Source organism: Hemicordylus capensis, chromosome 2, assembly GCF_027244095.1.
Source record: "Hemicordylus capensis ecotype Gifberg chromosome 2, rHemCap1.1.pri, whole genome shotgun sequence".
Lineage (NCBI taxonomy): Eukaryota > Metazoa > Chordata > Lepidosauria > Squamata > Cordylidae > Hemicordylus > Hemicordylus capensis.
The window spans coordinates 220087792-220114118 of record NC_069658.1 but is presented as its reverse complement, the minus strand read 5'-3'; the positions used below and the strand labels follow the sequence as shown (position 1 = coordinate 220114118).

At 47.1% G+C, this 26327-nt stretch overlaps 1 protein-coding gene across 3 annotated transcripts; it reads left to right on the top strand.

Annotated features, from left to right (window-relative positions):
- The first annotated feature begins 310 nt into the window (after positions 1-310).
- On the top strand, positions 311-26051 carry MARCHF2 (membrane associated ring-CH-type finger 2). Of its 3 annotated transcripts, none has more exons than XM_053289564.1 (5): positions 311-448; positions 19414-19642; positions 21345-21540; positions 22941-23150; positions 24881-26051. In XM_053289564.1, the coding sequence occupies exons 2-5, from the start codon at positions 19467-19469 to the stop codon at positions 25037-25039; spliced, it is 741 nt and encodes a 246-aa protein (XP_053145539.1). In that variant the 5' UTR covers positions 311-448; positions 19414-19466; the 3' UTR covers positions 25040-26051. The 3 variants fall into 3 exon arrangements, with proteins under 3 accessions (XP_053145539.1, XP_053145537.1, XP_053145538.1); XM_053289562.1 differs by having other exon boundaries at positions 382-641; XM_053289563.1 differs by lacking the exon at positions 311-448 and adding an exon at positions 9899-9917.
- Positions 26052-26327: the final 276 nt, after the last annotated feature.

The window sequence follows — 26327 nt, the reverse complement described above, 5'->3', positions numbered from 1 at the left end:
AGCAGATCTAACCGTTTTTTAAGTTCACTTTTTAATTAAGATTTTCTTATTCTTTAAAATATGCATAAGCTTTCAGAGGGGAAATCCTTCTTCATTCAAAAAGCGCCCAAAAATGCAGGCGTGAAATTCTCCAGTCGAGTTGCTTTGCTTTCCCCGTTCCCTGGCACAGTTCCGAAGAAGGGGCGTGGCTGGTGTGAGGCCACGCCCAGTCGCGACGCTTCTTCCCCTTCCCCCCCCCCCGACAGACGATGAGGGTTGCGACCGTTATGGCTCGCGTAACGCCAGCAAGTACGCATGCGCGAGCCCCTCCGCCCTCTCTCCCTCTGAAGGAGGCGGGCAGTGCTTTGCTTCAGGCTGCCAATTGGCTGTGCAATTGTGTTTCCTAGCCTGTCCTGCGAGCGGGTTGGCTGCGAAGCGGGAAGATGGGCGGGGCCCCGCTTCCCCTCAGGTGCGCAGCTCCAGTGGACGCAGCTTGACGGAGGCGGGCGGAGGCGGCCGCTGTAGCGGGGCCCCCTCCTCCCCACCACCGTCCTAGAAAAGATGGGGCGGCCCGGGCCCCGGCGTTGAGGGGTAACGCCAAGAAGCGAACGGAGGAAAGAAGGAAGGAAGGGCGGGGCTCAGACGGAAGGGGCGGGGCGCAGGTACGGAGGGAGAAGGGGCGGGGCTTGGATGAGTGACAGGAGCCGGAGGGGGCTCAAGGGTCTCTCTAGATGGGCGGGGTGAGGTGTGGGGCCCGAATGTGGGGAAAACAGAGAAGAGAACATGGGGCGGACTGCATGTCAAGGCCTTCCTGGAGGGAGGGAGGGAGGCTGGCTGAGTTAAACCTGAGAATTGCACCTGCAGGATCAGGCTCCCAAGTCCACTCCCCTCTCCCCGCCCCAGCACCCTGTTCCCAGAAGGGACCAGCTAGAAACCCAAAGAAAGGTTGCCCCTTGTTACTTACTTCTCCCACCCCTCGTTCCCGGTATTCAGAGGTATATTGTCCCTGAATGGGAAGCTTCCATTTAGCCTTTCTTTTTCCATTTATGTGTTATGGGGAAAGACTCAGTAGAATGATATCTGCTTTGCAGAAAGTTCAATCGCCGGTAGCATGTCCAGGTAGAACTGGGAAAGACTCATCTCTGTCTGAAACCCTGGAGAGCTGCTGCCAGTCAGTGTAGACAAGATTGAGCTAGACAGATAGATCAATTGCCTGAGTCAGTATAAAGCAATCGCCTATGTTCCTCTGATCTTTTCACTGATGCATGATCAAGAATTGGGGAAGAATATATCTACTTCTTACAGAGGAGGTTGGGGCTGTAGCTCAGTGGTAGAGCATCTGCCTTGCACATGGAAGGTCCTAGCTTCAATTCTTGACAACATCTCCAGATGAAGCAGGGAAAGACTCCTGCCTGAAACCTTGGAGAGCTCCTGCCAGTCAGTGTAGTAATGACCTAGGGTTTGTCAAGGGTTTGTCTCAGTAGATGAGAGCGTCCTATGTTGTTCCTCAGATCTGGGAAATTTGAGCTAGCAAGGAGTAGCACACAGAAATGTTCCCTGTTCAAATCTCAGCTCAGCTGCAGTTTCACCATGTGGCCCTGGACATGATATTAGAAGAGAGAAGGAAGATCACTGCTCTCTAGTAACTTCGCTACAAAAGGACCCCCAGTCTGGGTCCTGGTCTTGAACTGCAGCATACAGAGCATAATTGTTAATTTATGGATGGAGCCACACTGGGATGGAGCCATAGCTCGGTGGTAGAGCATCTGCCTTGCATGCAGAAGGTTCAGTCCCTGGCAGCCTCTCCAGGTAAGGGTGGGAAAGACCCCTGTCTGAAACCCTGGAAAGCTACTCCCGCTCAGTATAGACAAAAATGAGCTAGCTGGACCAAGGTCTGCCAGTATAAGGCAGCTTCCTAGGTAACCTAAGACTTCTAAAACACCCTCCATATAGACGGCACTTTAGATAGAGTAGGCGTGGCCAACCTGAGACTCTCCAGCTCTTGTTGAGCTACAGCTTCCCTCTTCTCCAGTTGCAATTTATAGTGATTTTTCTTACTGATTGCTGCTTTTCAACAAAAATGTTCTCAAAGTAGTTTTCATAGGAAGAAGAGGATTATGATGATGATGATGACTCCCCCCCCCCCAACAGTCTCCAAAGGGCTGGCATCAGGCACCTGGGGAGATGCTATGCTGGGTTTGAACAGTTGTTCTTCCCTTGCTAAGTTGAAGAGAACCCTCTAATAGAAGAGAACTTTAAAAGGTGCCTCTTTGTCTAGTTTGCAGGGGGTTGTGGCTCAGGATAATGGGAGTTGTAGTTCAGCAAAAGCTGGAGAGTCTCAGGTTGGCCATCTCTGACACAGAGTGAAAAAACAGGCCCCTGCCCCAAAGATCCTCCATTTAAAAGAATGGAAACATAACAAGTTACCTTAGATCAGATTGGACCATCATGGCCATTTTTATCCACACTGTGGTGGCAGTGGTTGTTCAGGATTTCAGGCAGGGTTCTCTTCCAGCCCTACATGGAGATGCTGTGGATTGAATCAGCAGGTGTTCTAGCACTGAGCCATGGCCACTCCCCATCACTGGCTAATACCTACTGATACCCCACGCTTCCTCCTTAAGTTTGCCTACCCCCCCTTCTTAGAGTAAAGGCCCACCTAACCCAGCACCCTGCTTCCAACAGCAGCCAGCTTGGTGCCTCTAAGAAGTCCACAAACAGAGCAGGAAGACCACAGTCCTTTGTTTGTTTTTCTCAGCATTTGGTATTCAGAAGTATACTTCCTGTGACATGGAAGCTCCATTGAACTATTGTGGCTAATAGCAGTTGATAAAACCCTTCTCCATGAATTTGTGCAATCCTTTGCACAAATAACATGAGAGTCCTGCTGAATCAGACCAAAGGTACATCTAGTCCAGTATCCTGGTTCCTTCTATGACCAGTCAAATGCCTCTGGGAACCAATAAGCTGGGCAGGAAGGCAAAACCTCTTCCATGTTTTTTCCCCTCAGCAACCAATATTTAAAGGTAGGCTGCTTGTGAAGATGGAGGCTCCTTTTAGCTAGAATAAGAACTGCCTTACCAGATCAGTCTAAGGGTCCATCTAGCCCCATACCCTACTTCCAACAATGGCTGAGAAAATTTCTTATAATGTTTTTATCCAGCTTTTCAACACAAAGGTTTGCATTAAAGAGCAACATCTCTAAGATCCTAAGGGTTTGACAAATCCCAGGTGCCAGGTAGCTGTGGTGCCTAGAGATTTCACCGTGGTACCTAGACTAGAGAATTCAGTGGCAGAGTTATTTAATTAAATATTTGTCCCAGGAAGCCCTGTTTCTGTTCTAAATATGTTGCTTTTCAAAGGAATAAAGAGAAGCCCAGTTACCTTCTCCTTCCACAATGTCTGTTGCTAAGTTCAGTAATTTTGTCACGTTTCTGTTGCCTGGCTCCTGGAGCCAAAGAAAATTTGTCAAGGCCTGAATTGGTATTTGTTTATCTATGTTGACGTGTAATGAAATGAAAGAAAAGTGTATCCTTGCAACATTGTTTTGTACTTATCTCAGTGGCTTAGAAAGAGGTGGAAATGTCAAGGGAGAGCTTGAATTTGTAGATTGACTGAGAATTGCCTCGCTTTCCAAATCAGAAGAGAATTGATTCTTTTTGGCTGTTGAGGTACTGCATATAACTCGCACAGATCTGCTTGGGCTATTTGTTTTTGTGGATTTCGTGTGCAAGGTTGAAGTACATGTGGTGGCTTTATTCTGAGCCCATTGGGAAAGGGGGATAATATGGGAGAGGACTGATATTTCAAATTCTTAGGTCATCAAATGTTTAGATGGAAAGCGGGTCACAATTGGTAGTTAAATGGTACACAGGTGTGTTTTGTTAGTTTAAAGTGCTTAAATGACCATTTCTTGGGACCTTTCCAGTTGTGGCTTTGAAGTAAAGATCGAGGATATAAATGGGTTTTGTTGATTTTGGGCAGATACTGTCATATATGGGAGAGCGGATGTATGGGAGTGGAAGAGTGGCCATGAAATGTGAGTTATGTTCTGTGTGAATTTGCACACATGTAGGGACATCAGCTTTGATGGATTCTGCCTGGTTTCCTAATGAACGCTCATGTCCTATATTATTTTTGGTTTTTCACTGAAACTGATACTTTCTTATCTTGATCAAGATTATGCATGTTTGAGAGGGTGGCTGTCCAAGGTTGTTGTTTCAAATCAGCAGCATAGGCTTGGCCTTATTACACAGAAAACCATATACATATTCCAGTAGTAGTATAAGGCCATGTTAGTCATATTAGGGCAGTTCATATGATTGGTACTTGGAGATGTATTCTACCCAAGTTCAGGAGCTGTGCACGCTCCCGTTTGCTGATCGTGTGTGAGTGAAATACATGGTGAGAGCTGGGGGAAGTGATTGTCTGCTAAGTGACAGCTGGTAGAAGGGTTTTTCCTCCATTAAAGAGCTGGGTACAATTGCTGGGTAGGGTGGAGCCCTCCTATACAGCTGCTGCATAATAATAATAAATAATAATAATAATAATTATTATTATTATTATTTTTAAAAATGTTGTTAGGCGCCCCATACAATTGTATTCTGGGTGGCTTACAATCACTTCTCCCTCCCCCTACCTTGTTTTTCATTCACACACAGTTGGTAAACAAGAGTGCACACAGCTCCTGAACTTGGGTAGGATGTGTCTCCTACCCAAGTACTGCTCATGTGTACTGCCCTAGTGTCTATTATCCTGGGACTGTCTAGCTGGTCTTGTGGTAGCAAGCATGAATTGTCCCCCTTGCTAAGCAGGGTCTGCCCTAGTTGCATTTGAATAGGACACCACATGTGAGCACTGTGAGATACTCCCCTTAGGGAATGGGGCCACTCTGTGAAGAGCAGCTTAGGTTCCAGGTACCCTCCTTGACATCTCCAAGATAGGACTGAGAGAGACTCCTGCCTGCAATCTTGGGGAAGCCGCTGCCAGTCTGTGTAGACAATACTGAGCTAGATGGACCAATGGTCTGACTCAGTATATGGCATCTAGTGATGTGCACAGACCGGTCCGGAGGCCATTCTACAGGCCTACAGACCGGTCCAGACATGGGCGGTTCAGGGTTCGGCTGGACTGTGGGGGAGGTTCCTTTAAAGGTGGGGGGAGGGTGTGCTTATCCCTCCCACCACTTTTCCCCCTCCGCGCACCTTTTTTAGTTTGCAACTGGGGCGGCAGGATTCCTCCCTGCTGCCCCTTCCCCCGCTCAGCTGCAAAAGGCTTCAGGAAGCCTTTTGTGTGTGCGCACGTCATGTCTCCGCGACGTACGCGTGTGTGTGGCCGCACGCACGTCGCATGCACGGGCAAAAGCCTTCCTGAAGCCTTTTGCAGCTGAGTGGGGGAAGGGGCGGCAGGGAGGAATCCTGCCGCCCCAATTGCAAACTAAAAAAGGTGCGCGGAGGGGGAAAAGTGGCGGGAGGGATAAGTACACCCTTCCCCCACCCTTAAAGGAACCCCCACCCCAGTGCCGGACCACAGCTCCGCGATTCCGTGCACATCACTAATGGCATCTGCCTATGTTCCTGGGCTGGTGGAGTCTGCCCAGCACTGCCTTTTTGAGGTCATAATTATATTTCTTGTGCCAGGAGAGAGTTTTGTTAAGCTCCTCTCCATTTTCTTTTTCTCCCTTGTGGGAATACCACTAATTTGGCACCATCTTCTTATTGATATCCCTGTAGCTCACCTTGCTCAGTGAATGGTTTTTCATGGGAACTGAAAGTGGCATGAGAAACAGAGGACTCTCTCCTCTCGATACCTGGTGGAAGTTTCCTCCTTGAAGCTGTGTTGTATACATCCTCGTCAGTGTTCTCTCTAATTTTTTTCATCTGTGTACGGAATTAGATTTGTTCTGGGTGGCAGTATCAAGGCAGTGTGTGCACACATGCATTCAAGGTGGGGGCCTTCCTGAGCTGGATCTAAAATGAACTGAACAGACATCAAAAAATGTGTGAGCGCGTGCACATGCACACGCCTTTGAGGGAACACTGATCCTTGTTACCACAGTTGCGTATATGTATACTACCTATATACATATCTGTGCTCTGACTGAATACTGATAATCAATCGGATACAGTTATCCAGTGAGTGTTGAACCTTGGATAACAAGGTTTGCCTGTATTGCAATTTGTTATTTTATGCTTTATCTGCTGTATAAATGTATATCTCATTCTTTAGTATACATGGTGAAGCTGGGAGATTCACAAAACACAGTAAAAACAATGAAGTTGTAAAACAACTATGATCAGCAAATACCATTACAGCATTCATTGGATGTTAAAAAGCCTGGGAATGTAAAAAGATCTTTGCCTGGCCCCCAAAATACAATCAGTTTAGGCATCATGGAGAGCTTCCCTGGGGAGAGATGTTCATAGGTGGACAGTCGCAACTAAGGAGGCCACCTAGTTGTCACCTGTCTCACCCAGACAGCAGTGGCATCTGGAGCAGGGCTTCTGAAGACTATTTCAGTGCACAAGCAGGTCACTGCGGGAGTAGATGTTCCTTCATCTGCCCGTCTCCCAAGCTGGGTGGGGGCTCTAAAAGTATTTAATTTGTTCTCAGAAATGGACCGGGAAACCAATGAAGCTGCTTAATCATAGGTGAGCTGTGTTTCCAATGACTGGTCCCAGTTAGTAGCCTCTCACCTGTACTTTGGCCTAAGTGTTGTTTCTGGGCAGTCTTCAAAGGCAGCCCACTTACAACATGTTGCAGTAGTCTAAGTGGGGGCTTCCCAGAGCATGGATAACCATGGGCAGATGTTCTCTCTGTCCAGGAGGGGCCGCAGATGGTGCACAGGCCTCAGCTGGTGAACGACACTCAATGGTGCTGAGGTCACTTAGAATATTAGAATTACGGAATGTTAGATGGGAAAGGACCTTGGAAGTCTTCTAGTCCAACCCTGCTCAATGCAGAAATTTATAACAGATCCATAACAGATGGCCTCTGTCTGAAAACCAACAGCGAAGGAGAGCCCATCACTTCACAAGGCAAAGTGTTTCAGTGTCAAACAGCTTTTACAGCTAGGCCTCTGGTGACAAATGGATCCTTGAGGACCCTCAAAATGCCAGCCTGACCTTTTAGCAGGAGAGAGTCCAACAGCATCCTGAACAAGCTGAACATTGTCTCCCTGAGCAGGCAAACCACGCACTAACAGTACCTTGATCTTGTCAGGATTAAACTTCAATCTATTGGCCCTCGTCTAATCCACTACTGATTTAAAAAACCATTTTACTACCTTGCCTGAATCGTGTGTGTGAGTGTGAGTATGAGAGAGAGGGGGGTGGGGCGGAGAGAGAGGGAGAGATGGTTGCCATCAGCACAGGAAGATCTAGCTCATCCCTCAAATTCCAATCCCCCACAATGAGCACCTCCGTCTTGCTTGGATTCAGCTTCAATTTGTTATCCCTCTTCCAGCCCATTACTGCCTGTAGGCAGGCATTTAGGGAGTGGATGCCAATTCCTGATGATAAGGAGAAATAGATTTGAGTGTCATCAGCATACTGATAACACCCTGCAGCAAATCTCCTACCCAGCAGTTTCATGAAGATGTTAAAAATTGAGGGACTGAGGGGGACTCCATATAATAGCTCCCGTTTTGATGAGCAATCGTCACCAAGCTCCACTGCCTGAGAGATAGCAGTGGAACCACTGCAAAGCAGTACCTCCTATCCCCAATTTCCCCAGCCGATCCAGGAGGATACCCATGGTCAATGGTATTATAGTTCGAAAACTTCAGTTTGTCCAAAATGTGGCAGCCAGACTGAACTCTGGGGTAACCCAGAGAGACCATATTATGCCTGTTCTCAAACAATTGAATTGACTGCCAGGATGTTTCCAGGCAAAATACAAAGTGCTGGTTATTACCTTGAAAGCCCTGAATGGCTTAGGTCCAGGTTACCTTAGAGAGCGCCTCCTTTTCTATGATCCCCTTCGCAGGCTGAGGTTTTCCGGAGAGGTCTGTCTCCAGTTACCACCAGCACGTCTGGTGGCGACTTGGGGCCGTCCTTCTCTGTAGCTGCTCCTGGTCTGTGGAATGCACTCCCAGCAGATATCTGTAGTTTGGGCTCGTTGTTGGCCTTCAAGAGAGCCCTAAAGACTTGTTTGGCCTGGACTTCCAAGGTTTTTAAACTATTTTAAAGAATTTTTCATATATTTTAAATGATTCTGAATTGTTTTAATTTGTTTTACACTGTTTTAAGTAGCTTGTTTTAAATGGTGTTTGCCTTTGGTTTTTTTACTTGTTGTGCACTGCCCAGAGCTTTTGGATGGGGAAATGTAGTAAATATGGCTGCAGGTGTGGTTTCTTTTTGGTAGGACTATTGCTCGATGAAAAGTAGTCTTGGCTGATTAAGCATATGAATTTTCATTGCTTGGTTGCCAAACTATATCTGAATCGTATGTGCCTACAACCCATAGTTCAAAAGAAAACACATTTTCTGTATCAGGCCCCTTGAAAGAATGTCCCACTGAGTCCCATGGGGCTTACTTCTAAGGAAGTCTATAGAAGTGCAGCCTGCTAGGGAGTCCCAGTGTCGTGTCTTCCCTCAGGAGTGGGACTGGCAGTTTCTTCTTTGCTGAGTTGTCCCCTCCAAGAGGTGACCCAGAAATGACATCAGGACACCAGCAGATCTGTGTGTTTCCAGAACTGCATTTAACGCCTCTTCTCTGCCCTGTCACTGAGGTGCAGAACTGAGGCTTTGACTGGTGGGGTGAGCAGAAAGTGAGAGCCGATGAACGTATGAAACTGTTTTAGCTTGGATGACGATGCTGATCCACCTAGCTCTGTATTGTCTGCACTGACTGGCAGAGGCTCTCCAGGTTTTCAGGCAGGACTCCTTCTTTCCCAGCCCTACTTGTAAATGCTGCTGGGAACTGAACCTGGAACCTTTTACATGCAAAATGGGGGCTCTATCTTTGAGCTATGACCCCCTTCCTAGTATGAAGCTGCCTTCTACGGAATCAGACCCTTGATCTATCTAGCTCAGTATTGTTCCCACTGACTGGCAGCAGCTCTGCCGGGTTTCAGTCTGGAGTCTGTTCTAGCCCTAGCCAAAGATGCTACCAGGGATTGAACCTGTAGCCTTCTGCATGTAAAGCAGATGCTCTGCCACTGAGCTAGAGTCCTCCCCAATTGGAACGTCGTTTCTGAATGGTTCTTGATTAATCAGAGGCAGCTTTTAATCATTTGGATGGCTTTTAGTAGATGAAGTGTTTTTTGAGTAAGTGATCCAGCGTTATGATCCTACTGCTCCATTTCTCTATGCTCAAACATGAGCCACAAAAGGCCCAGGACTCTGGGGATGTGGGCAGCAGACTTCCGTCTGCATGTTTCCCTGTTATGATGATGCATTCTTAGAAGGGCTGCAACATTTGAGTGATTAGATTAACCGCTTGAGCAGTTCTTGAAAAACTACAAAGTTGCAACATATTTTAAAATTATGTTGGGCAACACAATAATAATTGGGCAACATATTTTAAAATTAATTTTAATAGAAGTACTTTATAAAAGTTGCTGATGGTAATCATAATCTTCAGAGAAGCATTCCCGAGGAAATGGGGAGGAAACGTGTGAGCAAAAAGGAGGGATGGGTCTTCTAAGAGAAGTCTGCTGTGCCTTGTGCACATCTCAAAACCAAGTGCTCTTTTGGGAAACGATTGCTTATTCTTATAGGCATATTTATTATGATGTAATCAGTATATCGGTGAAAACTCTTAACGATCCATCTCCTTAATTGGTGACAGCATGAGTTTAGGAACACAGATAGGGAAATGCCATGAGCGGTTCTTGGTGGAGCAGGCTGTGTAGAAGAAGTAAAGACTTGCCTTTTACATTTCTCAGAAAGAAATTACAACTCTCATCAGTTCGAAGCAGGGAGAAAACTCCCTTGGTAAGTGTAGGGTTTCAGACCGAAAGCATGAGTCTGAAACAGAACTAAGAATATGTCTGGTCTCTCATGCCCTTCAAAACTGGATGCTTGTGCCTAAGAATGTTTCTGTATGTTTCCATCTCTGGGCCCTGGAAATTTGCTTCTCGCATCAAGGAATGTGTTTGATATTTTTTCCAGCACTGCTCTGGCAACTGAGGCAAGCTAGGAAAAATGTCTCAAGAACTGCAGCCAGATTTTCAAGGCTTGTGGAGAACTGAGCAACTATCTAGCTTCTTTGGTGCCACGTCATGTTTTGAGGGAACCTTCAATTTTGTTGGGAATCACCAAGTCAAAAGGGAAACATGATAGAGGTCTATAAAATCATGCATAGAGTGGAGAAAGTGGATAGAGAGGAATTCTTCTCCCTCTCACATAACACTAGAACCAGGAGTCATCCCATGAAATTGATTGCCGGGAAATTTAGGACCAGCAAACGGAAGTATTTTTTCACACAACACATGATCAACTTGTGGAATTATCTTCCCCAAGATGTGACTGGTTGGAGGGCTATAGGCCACCTCCAGCCTCAGAGGCAGGATGCCTCTGAGTACCAGTTGCAGGGGAGTACGGTAACAGCAGGAGAGAGGGCATGCCCTCAACTCCTGCTGCAGGCTTCCAGTGGCATCTGGCGGGCCACTGTGTGAAACAGGATGGGCCTTGGGCCTGATCCAGTAGGGCTGTTCTTATGTTCTTACATTTGAGAACAAACTTACCATATGGGCAGTTTTTAAGGTTACATAGAAATTGTTTAGAAGTTTTAGATTACAAACAGGAGGCACTTAAATGTAATAAACAATTTTGATGCAGCGGTTATCCTACTAAAATTGTTTATTAGGGATGTGCACGGATCGATTTATTTCCCCCTGTGTAGGAGCTCATCAGGTAAGGTTGTATACTGAGCATGCTTGAGACAGAACTGGATCATGTGACTTAATTTGCTGCTGAAGGCCCCTCCCAGCCCCAGTTCCAGTTCTGTCTTGCTCGAGATAGGACTATCCTGCATATGGAGGGCCAAGAACAGTTAAAGCCACAGGAGGACAGGAGGTGTGATATCCTTTAACAAAGGTCCATGATGCCACAGCCACATCCATAAAAGCAGCTACTACCAACTCCATTTTTGCTCAGGCCTCCATGCTCTGGGCTAAGGAACTTGTGGCCCTGGTTCCACATGAACTCACCAAGCTCCACCAGGACATTAACAAAATGGCCAAAGCCATGGCCCTTATGGCAGACTGCAGTTTGGACTATATTCAACAGTCCTCTAGGGCTATGGCTGCAGGAGTGGCGGTACACAGGTCCTTGTGGCTCAAAAGTTGGAACATGGACTCTAAGTCCAGGCTTGCCTTGATGTTAGCCCCCTTCTTGGGTGCTAACCTCTTTGGTCCAGCACTAGACCCTATCCTAGAGGAAACTAAGGACAAAAAGAAGGCCATGCCCTCCAACCGTAGGGACTCGCGCAGGTTCTTTCGAGCCCCAACTCACTCCTTTCATTCCAACAGGCAATTCTACAATCATCCCTACACCCAGTTCCAGGATTTCTGCCCCCAAAACTCCAGAAGTGCAGGCAGGCCAGAGTAGCGTCAGCTCTCCAGAGGCAACCCCTGCTAACTTGGCAAAGAGGAACCTTTTAATGTGGGGATTCTCTTTATTTATCAGGGGAGAGTAACTGGCCCTGTCCATCCCCAGCACAGTACCTCCAGTGACTGTTGCTGGTGTCTATCTTATGTTTCTTTTTAGATTGTGAGCCCTTTGGGGACAGGGATCCGTTTTATCTTATTTATTTATTATTTCTCTCTGTAAACTGCCCTAAGCCATTTTTGGAAGGACGGTATAGAAATCGAATAAATAAATACATAAATAATAAACTCAAGGGGGGCCATCACCAGACCTCCTCCCCCCCGCATTAGCTCAACACAGACAATGGCGCGATCCCAGTGGGCGGCAGGCTGTCGAACTTCGCTACGACCTGGATGTCCATGTCCACCGACAACTGGGTGATCAACACCGTGTCCAATGGCTACGCCCTCGAACTTCTCTCTTACCCTCCGCAGTCGGATGCTCCAAGCAATTCACCATCTTCTCCAGATTTGAGCAATAGAACTCATTCCATCTATGCAAAAATTTCAAGACATGTATTATTATCTATCTATCTATCTATCTATCTATTTATTTATTTACATTTATATGCCGCTCTTCCTCCAAGGAGCCCAGAGCGGTGTACTACATAAGTTTCTCCTCACAACAACTCTGTGAAGTAGGTTAGGCTGAGAGAGAAGTGACTGGCCCAGAGTCACCCAGCAAGTCTCATGGCTGAATGGGGATTTGAACTCGGGTCTCCCCGGTCCTAGTCCAGCAGTCTAACCACTACACCACGCTGGACTTCATTGTACTCTATCTTCTTCCTTATTCCCAAGAAGGACAGGTCTTGGAGGGCGGTCCTTGATTTGAAGTTCCTCAACCGCTTCACCCAAAAGAAAAAGTTCAGGATGGAATCCCTTCACACAATCAAACAGACCATACACCCAGGGGACTACCTCACCTCAGTAGACCTCTCAGAGGCGTACCTGCACATTCCCATCAGGCCAGAGCACAGAGTCCTCCTCCGTTTTTTCATACAACGGTCATTTCCAGTACCGCGCTCTTCCATTTGGGCTCTCATCAGTACCCTGGGTATTCACAAAAATCATGATATTGCTTATTGTGCACCTCCGCCTTCGGGGAATACACATCCATCTGTACTGGACGATCTCCTCATCAGAACTCTGTCACTATGTCAAGCCCAGGAGGATGTCTGCACCACACTCCTCTGCCCGCAGGACCACGGCTTCGTGGTGAACACAGAAAAGAGTCACCTCGTTCCCTCTCAGTCCTTGGTTCACCTAGGGGCTCTCTTTGACACCTCTCAGGACTCAATTTCTCTTCCACCAGAAAGGAGGGAAAAGATCTCCAGCCAGTTGCATCCTCTTCTCCACACGCATTCAGTGGATGTCATGCAGCTCTCCCAGGCCCTGGGCTCGAAAATTGCGTGTCTGGAATGCTTTCCATGGGCCAGATGGCACTCTCGCCCCCTTCAATGGCTGCTTCTACCCTTTCAGGACATGATCATGGCTTCGACCCATCACATCATTCCTCTGCCTCTGGCAATCAGGCAGTCTCTGCAGTGGTGGCTGTCCCTGGCTCTCCTCAGAGGCCTTCCGCTCTCAGAACCCCATCGCCACATGGTGACCTCAGATGCCAGCCTCTCCAGCTGGGGAGCCCACTGTCTGGGCCAACTGGCACAGGCTCCATGGTCACTCAAGGAATCAAAAAGATCCATAAATTGGCTGGAACTCCATGCAGCTCACCTCGCACTCATCCATTTTCAACATCTCCTTGGAGGACAGCACGTCCTAATCAGGACGGACAATGTCACTGCCAAGGCATACTTCAATCGACAGGGTAGCACACGGTCCAAGTCACTGATGAGGGAGTCCGACCTCTTATTCCAATGGGCGGAGACCAATCTCAGATCCATATCCGCAGAACACCTCAAGCGGGAGGAAAACTCACAAGCAGATTGACTCAATTGAAGACCCCTCGACCCAGCAGAATGGTCACTTCATCCCAACGTGTTCCTTCAAATATCTCAAATCTTCGGTCACCCACAGATAGATCTGTTTGCCTCCCCCTCCTTCTTCTCGAGGTTCCACTCCCATCAAGTGAAGGCAATGGATGCCTTGAACTCACCATGGCCGAACACTCTCCTCTACGCCTTTCCCCCCACGGCCATAATCACCAAAGTGCTCAAGAAGCTGGGCCAGGAAAGATAGGAGACGATTCTTGTTGCTCCCCTTTGGCTTTGCAGACCGTGGTTTCGCGACCTACTTCATCTGTTGGTAAGCCCTCTGTGGCACCTACTGAATTGCCCAGACCTGCTCTATCAGGACCCTCTGGTCCACCCCGACCCCGAGTGGCTACAGCTCTCCGCCTGGAAGTTGAGCGCTCGAGGCTAGCGGCCCAGGGTTACTCCAAACCAGTCCAAAACACTATTCTGGCCTCTCGAAGATAGTCCACCAACAGAGTCTACCAAGCTACTTGGGCAGCCTTCCTGCGCTGCGCACGCACCAACCACAAAGACCCGCTGTCCGCCAGCGTTCCAGAAGTTCTCACATTCCTACAGACCGGTCTGGACCTACATCTCCGACCTAATACCCTGAGGAGTCATGCTTCAGCATTCTCATCGGTTCTGTATATCTCTTCCTCCAACGCAGGACCATCTTCCCTTCACCCGCACATATCCAGGTTCCTCAGAGGGGCCTCCAACCTAGCACCCCCGCCTCTCAAGCGTTTTCCCTCATGGAACCTCAACAAGGTTCTCAATGCCCTAACCAAATCCCCCTTTGAACCCCCTTCTTCTATTCCACTAAAAACCTTAACTTTCAAGGTTCTTTTCCTTGTGGCCATCACCTCGGCTCGCCAGGTGCCCTGTCCATGTGCAGAGAACTTTGTACCTTCCAATCTGACTTGGTTAACCTTCGACTTGACCCTGCCTTACTCCCTAAGGTTAACATCACCTTCCATAAGTCCCAAGTCATCATCCTGACTTCCTTTTGCCCTTCCCCGGCCCATCCCAAAGAGAAACTCTGGCATAAATTGGATGTGCGTAGAGCATTACGCATTTACATTTGGCGCATCAGGGACATTCACAAATCAGACTCTCTCTTTGTTTCCTTTCATACACCCACCTTGGGCAACAGGGTATCCAAGGCCACTCTTGCTAGTTGGATCAAGTCCTGTATTCTCCTAGCCTACGCTTCCCTTAACCTCCCTTCCCCTGGAGGGATCACCGCTCCACCAGAAGCGCAGCTACGTCCGCGGCCTTTTCTGCCCACACACTACTCTCAGAAATTTGTCGGGTGGCTACCTGGTCGTCCATTACTCCATTCATTCACCACTACAAGGTGTCATCCTTCTCCAGCCCCCAGGTGGCCTTTGGCTGCACAGTACTTCAACAGGTGGTCTGATACATCCTTCCCTCCCATTTGCCTTTCCTCACTAGCTTGGGTATGTCCTTCCTACACAGGGGGAAAGGGAACATTGGCTTACCATGAAGGGTACTTTTTCCCTGTGTTGAGCTCATCAGCCCCACTCGGATGTACAGTTTCCTCTGACCTTTCAGGGATGGGATTACTTCGCAGTCCTGCAGATGACTGCATTACTTGACAGGGGAGACTGCTCTCAGGGTTACAGCTACTAGGCTTTGTTTCCTCTCGCGTTCTGTCTCTACATACTGCTTATCTTACTTTTTCTTGATCCTCTGTTAGCTGCTTCCTACCAAAATTTATAGCTCTCTCCTTCATACAGATACCTCCGAATCGAAGCAGCTCTCTTTCCACTTGACATCTCTCTCCCTTTGCAACAACCCTGGAACTAGGGCTGGGAGGCGCCTCGGCAGCAAATTAAGTCACATGATCCAGTTCTGTCCGAGCATGCTCACTATACAACCCTACCTGATGAGCTCCTAACACAGGGAAAAAGAACCCTTCACGGTAAGCCAAGTTTCCTTTCAATTCAATTTGTGCCTGAATCGAATCACCCCTGATTTGTTTTGTGTCTGAATCTGTCCTTCCAAATCACCCCAGATTCGATCTGGATTTGATTTGATTTGGATTTAGATCAATTCGGACCACTTATAAAGGTTGTAGGGGCACCAAATTTTGGTGGTGGTTAGGTCCCCATGGGTGCCACCTACCACCCAATTGTCAAGGCAGTGGGGTACTTGGTTGATTTTTAATGATTTTCTTAGTTTTTACTGATTTTGTTTATTTCCGCCATATGAAATAATGGGGATTCAGAGTCTCCCTATCCTAACCCTAACCCTAGCTTTAATTTAATAATAATAATAAATCTAAGCTCTAGCCCTTGTAGAAGTGAAGTTATGGAATAAAATTTGTGGTCACTATTTTTCAAGTGTTTGGATTCTTTGATGTCTAATAACTTTTCCTCATAATGAATCCCTATGAGGATTCATTATACGCTTTCTTTTTCTTCTGTTCATTTTGACTGTCTTTGGACAGTGCCAACTGTCAGCTGCCATGTATCAACTACACACACACACACGGGAATTCAGCTTATTTTAAAGGAATTTTTGAAGTGTTCAGATTTTTTGTTGTTTTCATTACACACCTTCATTTCTTCTGTTCATTTTGACTCCACTGCATTGTGGGTGTGGGTGGGGAATTAGTGGCATTCCATGTGCCAACTACCCCCCAACCTGCAAGCCACTAGGTACTCAGTTTATATGTTAGGAATTTTTGAGGTGTTTAGATTCTTTGGTGTGTAATGAATCCTCATAGGGATTCATTATGAGGAAATGGCCTCAACTCCTGCCTGTAGGCTTCCAGTAGCATCTGGTGGGCCACTGTGTGAAACAGGATGCTAGACTAGATGGGCCTTGGGCCTGATCCATCAGGGCTGTTCTTATGTTATTAGACACTATAGAGTCAACACACTTGAAAAAAATTCCTAGAACATAAACTGAGTAGTACTGCCTTTCGGATGGGAGGGGAGTGTAGTTGGCACATGGCAGTTGACAGTTGGCACTGTACAATGACAGTCAAAATGAACAGAAGAAATGAAGGTGTATAATGAATATGAAGGCGTATAATGAGCTTAGCTTTTCTTTTTAAATGAAAGCTAGAAACTGGGGGAATTAATAGGAGGAATCCGAATCTTGAATTGATTCAAATCGAATCTGGCGCGGTTCGATTTGGAGCTAAATCTAGCCAATGGACCACAGGGGTGATTTGTTCTGTCTCCAAATCACCCGATTCAGCTAGATATGGGTAGAAATCTATTTGCACATCCCTATTATTTATACAGCAGCTACCAAAGCCTTGCAGAAATCAAGGAGAGAAATACTTAGTTCTAACATTATTAATATGTCTAGAGATAAAAGTAGAAATAAGATATTTTGGTTATGGAATTTACTCATCTATCTCATCAAATAAGAAACATCGTTTTGAAACATTGGCATTTAATTTAACACACACCAGGATGTGTTCAACTGCCTAATATTGGTTTTAGAAGGGGACTATCTCTATAGAGTTTATTAGTCAGGACAGATATAGGACAAGCTGCAACTGAACATTCTCCACAAATTGTTGGTACTTCTAAATGTGGTTCATGGTCGTCATGCAGGCATATTATTATTATTATTATTATTATTATTATTATTATTACTACATTTATATCCCACTCTTCCTCCAAGGAGCCCAGAGCGGTGTACTACATTTCTCTTTCACAACAACCTTGTGAAGTCGGTTCGGCTGAGAGAGAAGTGACTGGCCCAGAGTCACCCAGCAAGTCTCATGGCTGAATGGGGATTTGAACTCAGGTTTCCCTGGTCCTAGTCCAGCACTCTAACCACTACACCACGCTGGCGTATAAAATATAAAGGGAGCTTCTTAATTTATGCCTACAGTTATAAATATAACATTATTTTTTCATATATTTAGTACCTGTCACACAAAAATGTAATATATATGCTAATATGTCCATGTGGATTGACTTATAGGCCAAACCACTCGGTCTTCAAAAGTGAGGATTCAAGAACATAGTACATTTAAGAATACTATTAGAGATACTGTCCTAATTTCATATATACTTCATATATATCACTATATATACTTCATATATATCACTTCATATATATCACATACTTCATATATATCACTATTATAGGGACTTTAAAGGTATGATTGTCAATAAAGCTCCATCTTACCAATTTTTCAGAATAAATATACAGGAAAATATCTCAGAAAGAAATGAAATGGATCTTTCTCTCTAAAATGTATTTGGGTTTGTGTTTGAATGATAGATTGGACTTTTCTGTTTTTCTTTGATATGCCCTTGTATACTTTATAATGCCTCCTTAAGAAGTAGAACCTTTTTAGGTACTTAAGAGTATTAGCCCCTTACTCTCTCTGTAGACTCGCAGGGAGGGAGCTGTTTTTCTTTGATATGCCTTTGAATACAGTACTTCGTGACGTCTCTTTAAGAAGCAGAACCTTGGCAGGTATTTAAGAATAAGAGACACAGCTATTAGTCAGTCGGGATGTGCATGAAGGGTTTGTGCACATCCGGGGGTGGGGGTAGAGCCGGTACTTTAAAAGGAGGGAGGCAGTCTGGCTGCTCTACCGCGGCACTGTCGGTATTAACCGCCACATGGCTGCAGGACTGCTCCCAGCAGCCTGTGGGCAGCATCGGCACATAAATGGTGCATACGCAGACACCATTTGCATGGCCAGCATGATCTTGCTGTCCACATAAATGGCGTCCGGGCAGATGCCATTTATGTGCTGATGCCACCCGCAAGCTGCTAGGAGCAGTCCTGCAGCTGTGCCACATGGCGTGTAATAGCATTAAACGCTGCGGTGGGGGCAGGGGTTGTGGAACGATGGAGGGGCAGGTCGGACCTGCCTTCCTCCTCCTAAAGCACCAGCCCACCAAAACATTTTGGCTGTGGCAGCTCAAAGCCTTTTGGCGCCTCAAATTAGAGGCACCGAAACGCTTTGTGCACCTCCCTATTAGCCAGCTCTTCTTTCTAGATTCACAGGGAGCTGTACCATCAGCAAGAGTGATAAGAAGTAAAGCAACCACTGTTTGGTCTTTTTGAAAGTACTGTAAGTTTGTCTTTATATGAAAAGAGACATTACTTATTTAGAGTGACTATCTCCCATCGTTAGAATAGCTGGCTGTCTTACAGGGGCGTAACAAGGCTGGAGTGGGCCCAGAGACAAAATTTTAAAATGGGCCCCTCGCTGATACACACACACACACACACACACACACACACTCTTCACATGTGACTTGCCTCTGGGGGGCCCTCGAGGTATGGGGGCCCCCAGGCAGCCGCCTCCCCTTGCCTAATAGTAGTTACGCCCCTGCTGTCTTAGGGTTATTTGTTCTGTTTTCTAGTGAATGTTATATGAGAGCCATCGATTTTGGAATGGCTGCAAACTTTTGCTTCTTAGAAAGACAACTGCGGTAAGTTATGTAGAAAGTCCCTAGGCTTTCACTTTTTATTCATGCCTGGATGGAAGTTTGTCATGCTGTTTTTAAGAGTGAACTCCCTGTTTGAATAATTACTCACACTTATCTGGTCTGAGGAAGATTTCAAAACCTAGTTTGAGCGCTACGCCTATCACTTCTCAGTATCACTTCTTAGTATTTGGGCCTCCGTTATATTTGTTCTCCAGTTATCATTCATTGTATTCCTTTTCGCCAGTATCTTGGTTCTCCTTGTCTGTTGAACATATCTCTCTTTTATGAAGCTGTACGTCATATTACATTGCATATACATTTTATAATACTGGTACTGATTGTTCCTCGGTTTTTGCAGCAAAGGGGTCATCTAGGCTGAGAAGCCGCAGACCCGCCTTTGACCAGCTTCTCTTTCTCACCTCTTCCACTCCAGGGGGACCATGACTCTGCTTTCCGGCTGCTGAAGCAAGCGCGTTGCCTGTAGCCATGACGACGGGCGACTGCTGCCATCTTCCTGGCTCGCTGTGCGACTGCCCCGGCAGTGCAGCCTTGTCCAAGTCAGTAGAAGACTCTGACCTCGGGCGCCCGCAGTATGTCACCCAAGTCACGGCCAAGGACGGACGGCTACTCTCAACAGTGATCAAAGCCCTGGGGACACAGAGGTGAGGCCAGGGCGGTGGTTGTTAGCCCAGCCCTGGTCTGCCAGAGAGATTTCGGGCCCAGCGCTCCCAGAGAATGAGCTCATCCCAGTTGAACAGCTTTCCAGCTTTGTAGGAAGAAGGCAGTTCATAGCAAAAAAGCTTTGTGGGATAGCATGGAATCTGGAGATGGGGGGCACCAACCATGAGACTCGGAAGCTAAATCAATCTTTCTTTCACATATTTTTATACCGCCCCAAACTAATGTCTCTGGGCGGTTTACAATAAAACCAGTACAAATTAAAACAAAATTAAAACATTAAAATAAGTCGCAATTTAACAGAGTGTGGAAACTCTTAAACTATTAAAAGCTATTACTTCCTTGTAATCCTGCCAATTATTCGTCCAGAATTTGAAGGGTATTTCCAATCCCTAGCCACCAAAATTAAGTTTTTAGATTACAAGGCACCAAGGATCTTTCCAGTCCTGTGCTATTATAAAAACATATCTTGCTGGATCAGACGGAGGGTTCATCTGTTTCTTGTTGGGAAAAGCACCTGTTTTTCAGCAGTGGCCAGCCAAATGCATCTGGGAAGCCCACAATCTTGACATAATGGTAACAGGCGTCCCCTGTTTGTCCTCTGCTTCTGATATTCATAGGTAGACTGCCTCTGGGCCTGGAGGTTCTGTTTAGCTTTCATAGCCAGCAGCTGTTGATAGACTTATGTTATAAGTCCTCACCACCTTGGACACTGCAGTAGAAAGGCTGTCTAAAAATCGAATAAAATAAATTAATTGTGGTGTAGTAGTTAGTGCTGGACTAGGACCGGGGAGACCCGAGTTCAAATCCCCATTCAGCCATTATGGGAGAAGAAGAAAAACTTCTCTTCATTTGCTTTCTCCACATCATGCATAACTTCTACATTTTCCTCAGGTCTCTGCCCTTAAGGCGCTTACAGTGTAAAATAGTGGGGGAAACAGAGCGGGACTTAAATATTCCGAAAGCTTGGTTACAGCTGGGAATAAGGCTTCCAGGGATAAATCAAAGGCCAGTTGGAAGCTTGATGGCTCTGACCTTCTCTCAGTTGGTGAACACACTGCATGTTGTATCCTGGCCTCTGTTCCCTGTTTCTTATTAGGAATTTCATGCTATCTGCAACTTGGCACTAGCTGGCTTGCTTTTTATCTTTTTGCCTTGAGGAGGCAGTGGGGTGGGGGTGGGGGGCAGCACATAGAAGGATGGATGGCTGCATCAACATCTGCCTGTCTCCTAAAATTTTGCCCATGAAAGAAAATACATTTCACCTCACAGGCAAGAGAGATTCTGGATCAGAACAAAAACGAAACCATAAGAGGCATAACTTGGCTAGGCAGAGCATACATGTGTCTGCTTGTGGGAGGCGAGTGTAAAAAGAACAGAGATGGGCTGCACTTCAATAGTGAGGGGGTATTCCCCCCCCCCATGCAGTCTGAACTCTCAGCTGTTACCACTCAAAGGTCTTCTGCTCCCTTAAGAAACACTGCCCATTCCCCCTTGCTGCCAAGTCCCATTCCCCCAAGTCCTGTGTCTAGTGCTGATGACGCGACAAAGCTTGCCTTGCACATAATCCGGAGAAGAAAGTTTCCTTTTTGGTGCTGCACTTTTGTATGGACAAGATTGCCTCACCTCACCCCCTCAGCCTTTGTAGGTGGTTTTAGCCCTTTGTCATTTGCTTCTTGCCTCTAGCGATGGCCCCATCTGCCGAATCTGCCATGAAGGCGGGAGCGGAGAGGGCCTGCTATCCCCCTGCGATTGCACGGGCACTTTGGGGACCGTCCACAAAAGCTGCCTGGAGAAGTGGCTCTCCTCCTCCAACACAAGCTATTGCGAGCTCTGCCACACGGAGTTTGTCGTGGAGAGACGGCCCAGGCCCCTGACAGAGGTGAGTGCCTCTCTTGCTTGCTGCTGGGCCAGATCCTGGGGAGAAAGAGCGCCTGTAGGCCAGAACCAGACAAGAGCAGCGAGAGTGCCCTCGAAATGGGAAACCATAAACCAGGAAAACCAACATCAGACATCATTAAGTGTATTCAGGGCGCCATATATTTTAACCTGCCTTGGTAGCCAATATTGCTCACTAACGAATTAAAATTACTTCTGCCCTGCCTTTCTGCCCCAATATGAGGCACTCATGGTGGCTTATAATCTAGATGTTATAAAACCAATCCAGAAACAAATTGCATGCAAGCAGAAATACACAGCATCATCATACCGTAGGCAGACAGACATGTCGAGGGTGATTGGGGCAGGGTCTTGCCTGGGATGTGATGCTGTGCTTCAGAGCTGTTGCATTTGGGGGCAAGGCCTTGGCCCTTTCTTCCCTGCTCCCAAGCTGAGGGGTGACAGGGACTTGGCCCTCTAAGCACAAAGCTGCAGAGAGACTTGCAGAGCCACGAGAGACGTCTTGCTGTATTGCTAGCCTCTCGGTGGCTCAGGCCAAGTCGTTGCCCACCCTTCTCTGGATCCCGAAGAAGGCCTGCGGGTGGCAGTGTGCTAATTTGTGCTAAGCCAGAGAGACTTGGAAAGCACTGAGACGTCTCATGCTGCCTTCCAGGTCTGGCCGTATAGGTCTGAGAGATCCCAGGGGGTCCTTTGTGAGGTGTGGGAGATTCTGGGGAGGGGAGGGTCCTGCCGGAATAAATCATGGGCTTGCTAGTGGTGAGTTGAAAGTGCATTTGTGGACCCGTGAGTGTGTCACAACTCAGATGTATACCTATATTCCAAACTTAGTATCTGGTGCAATGTGACACAGCCAGTCAGCATCATCATGTCACAAATGACCTGCAAATTAATATCAGGCAACAGGAAAATACATCAGTTGGAACTGTGTTTTATGGTTCCAGATTTGCATGTGTTTCAGGCTGCTTCAGCTAACCCTGTAAGAGGGGTGGGGTGCCATTTCTTAAATACAATAAAATACAGTCTGCAAAGATCCTAGTGCCGGCCCAATTGCTGTGTCTTGCACAGCTCAGCAGGAGTCCAGGCTCAGCCAGCCCATTTCCTAACAACCTAACTGGGCGCTGCACCCGTTTCCTGCACTGAGCAAGGGAGTAGGACTAGAAGATCTCTGAGGGTCCCTTCCAACATTAACATTCTGATGTTCTAACTATGATCATAGGATGTCAACCAATCCAGTCTGCATTAGATAAGGACCAAAAAAAGAGACATTTTTGTTGAGTTGCTGCTTTGGTTTTTTTTGTTTCCTTTTCATTCCAACAAAACATTTTTTTGCACACATCCCTCCAGCTGCCTGACTTCCTCTTCCTTTCTTCCCCACTTCCCTAGTGGCTGAAGGACCCTGGGCCACGCAACGAGAAGAGAACGCTCTTCTGTGACATGGTATGTTTCCTGTTCATTACCCCGCTGGCTGCCATTTCGGGCTGGCTGTGCCTACGCGGCGCCCAAGATCACCTGCAGTTCAACAGCCGCTTGGAGGCCGTTGGCCTCATCGCCCTGACCATAGCACTTTTCACAATCTATGTCCTCTGGACGCTGGTGAGTATATGCTGCAGAGAGAGAGAGCTTATGTGCATACCTGCTTCACTTTTCTGTCCTCTGCACATCCGGCACATTCAATCTCGATCTTGAGAGGGAAAATGACTTTACTTAGATTGGCTTGCCATCTCTCTTAAGCTTCTGGCAGAGGGCAGGTTGCACTGCTTCTTCTGCAACTGAGTGGATCCAGATGTACGTCCAGCTGTCCAGCTGCTGTGGAACTGCATTCACTCCTGTTTTGTCAGGAATTTGTACAGCCTCGCCTGCAGGACTAAATTTGGGAGAGACAAAAGCTGGCTGTGCATGGTGCCTATTGGCTGGGTCTTGTGACATCATAAAGCATCTTCAGAGCAGTTCTTTACGTTAAAAATAACAGGGCTTTCCCCCCTAAGGGCTGTTGCCTGATCAAAGAGAGTGGATGTAGCAGGTATACTCCCAGTAGCAGGTATACCCCTGCTAACTGGGCAAAGAGGCACCTTTTAACGTGGTGATTCTCTTTATTGAACAGGGGGAGATCAACTGGCCCTATCCACCACCAGCACAGCATCCCTCCAGTGGCTGTTGCTGGTGTCTGTCTTACGTTTCTTTTTAGATTGTGAGCCCTTTGGGGACAGGGATCCATCTTATTTGTTATTTCTCTGTGTAAACCGTCCCAAGCCATTTTTGGAAGGGCGGTATAGAAATCGAATGAATGGATGATTAAGTTTATTGTATCTGCATACATTTGTGTACATTTGCGGGGGGAAAGCAAAATAAAATGCACATTATCTGGGAGCGGGGGAGCATTTTCAAATAACGTATACAAGTGCTGAGACTGTCTGGTTGTTTTTGTCAAATACCATGCCAGATTTGTGGTGATGCTGCTTCTCCACAAACAGATGTTTCTTCCTTCTCAGGGTAGTGGCAGTTCTTGTTGCCCTGGATGTAGAAGGTCTCTGGTTTAAAACCTGGCACCACCAGATAAAAAGGCATCTCCAGCTACAGGGTTAGGAAAGGCCTCTGTCTGCCTGACACTTTGGAGAGCCACTGTTAGTCAGTGCAGACAGGAAAGGTCTAGCTGACCTGAGGCTACTGATGCTGAAAGCCGTGACCCAATGGCAGGCAGAAGGGCTCCGGCTTCTCTTCCACGCTAGATGTGTGCAAATTGCAACCAGTTCTTAAATCACGAGGGTGGGGCTCAGTCTTTGTGACATCTTCCCACTTAGCTATTGGTTTTGAACTGGAAGAGAAGTATGATTCGGCTAAAATTGAAGGGAGACAGGGGGTGGGCTTGGGGATTTTATTAAGGATCCTGCTCATAATTCAAGCACAGGCATGCAGTAAAGAATCCTTCTGGTTCTTTGCTCTTCCCGATGAGGCTGTAACTTAGGGATGAGGCCATAGATCGGGTGGTAGAGCATCTGCTTTGCATGCAGAAGGTCCCCGCTTCGATCCCTAGCAGCATCTCCAGCTCGGGCTGGGAGAGACTCCTGCCTGAAACCTTGGAGAGCTGCTGCCAGGTAGTGTAGGCAGTGCTGAGCTAGATGGGCCAGTGGTCTGACTTGCTATTCCTGCATTCTTACTTCCTCCCTCTTTCAGTTTATATTCCTTTATTTTACATATTTCTATACCACCCCCATGTATTTCTGAGTGGTTTACAGAACATACCCAAAACTTTAAAATACACTCAATGATTTAGAAATATATTTATTTTCTGTATGACAGAATCTGCTTCTTCCTCTCCTGGCCAGGTTTCATTCCGCTACCATTGCCAGCTGTACTCGGAGTGGCGAAGGACCAATCAGAAAGTCCGCTTGATGATTCCGGACTTGAGGCACCCCCACCCTGTCCCGCACTCCCTGCTCTCTGCCAAGCTCCTGAAGAAGAAGGCTGACGAGACGACCGTATGAGCCAGGAGTGGCCCTCCGCGGGGGAAGTGGGGGGCCTCCCCGCATGCAGGGGAGAGCGGGTAGCCCTTTCTCCAGGCGGCAGTGGTGGCAAACACTCACCTGAACAATCAACCCGACCCAAGGGGGATCTTGCACCTTGCACGTCCGTCAGGTGGAAGAACACCTCAAGACAGCCAAGCCTCGGGCGCGTGCAATCACCATGGGAGGCGATGCATCGAGAGCAGCCATTGGCTCGCCTTCCTCCTCGAGAGAAATACAGCAAGGGGAAGAACGCCTCTCCCTATACCCATATATCTATATATTATATTATTATAATTATTGTTGTTATAATTTTTATTCTTATTCTTGATTTCCACACCTGTCGTGTTCAGGCCCCCTCATGTTGTTCTCAGCATCCCTGTGGAAAGATGCAGGGCCCATTTGCACGTTGCCCCTTTGATGCCATGACGACTCTGGGCCATTTCACGGGGTGTCCCACTTGCTGTGCATGCGCGCCTCTCTTTCCCTTTCCTCTCTGCATGTGGCGATAGCTGGCCCATCCCATTTTTTTGAAAAAGACTTAAGACCCTGCAAGTTGCATCAAGCAATTTAATATCGGCTGTCACCACAGGCACTGGGTAGGCAGAGAAGGGGCATATTCACAAGGAGTGTTCACCGTGTGAAACTGATGAGGCAGATTTTAATTTTGCAGTGACCTTCCAGCATTCAAAAGTAACGTGCAAATCTGCCCAAAGTCTGATCTCATTCTGGGAATGAATTGGTGCTTTTGTTAAGAATTTTGAGGGGGGAGGTTTACTCCTCTTTCGCACTCCCCCCCCCTCGGTGTCTCTGAGCCCCTTCTTGTTTTGCACTACATGGAGTTTTGAATGGGTAGGTGGGCTGCCTGGCTCCCCTACTCATTTCCCTCTTGTTTCGTCCGTGATGTTGCTGTCCCATTGAGAGGATTCTGTGCATTTGAAAATTGATTGAAGTATAATCATCCCAGGAGGAGTAAAAATGAACTCATGTTGAACTGGAGAGGTTTTTTGTTTTTTAAATACTGTGACCGTCTGTTAACTTCTGAAGCCCAGAGCTGCTGGCTGGTATCCACCCCTGCCCCACTCCCTGCCCCCCGGCCACTGGTGGAAGAGACGCAGATCCTCCCTTGATGAGCGCCAGTCTCCATCCAAGGAAAGGCTTGTCAAAGCTGCTGCTAACCTTAATCCTTGAAGTCTCACTGGGGTTGAGAGCACACTAGGCCTCATAGTGCCACAACGTTACTGTCCCTTTGAGATTCAGAGAGGGACTC

What these genes read in the sequence shown, in the direction of transcription:
- MARCHF2 (XM_053289564.1), top strand. Translation starts at nt 19,467, where the DNA reads ATGACGACGGGCGACTGCTGCCATCTTCCTGGCTCGCTGTGCGACTGC. An exon ending in AAAGCCCTGGGGACACAGAG is followed by an intron (nt 19,643 to 21,344) that starts GTGAGGCCAGGG and finishes TCTTGCCTCTAG; the next exon opens with CGATGGCCCCATCTGCCGAA. An exon ending in TCTATGTCCTCTGGACGCTG is followed by an intron (nt 23,151 to 24,880) that starts GTGAGTATATGC and finishes TCTCCTGGCCAG; the next exon opens with GTTTCATTCCGCTACCATTG.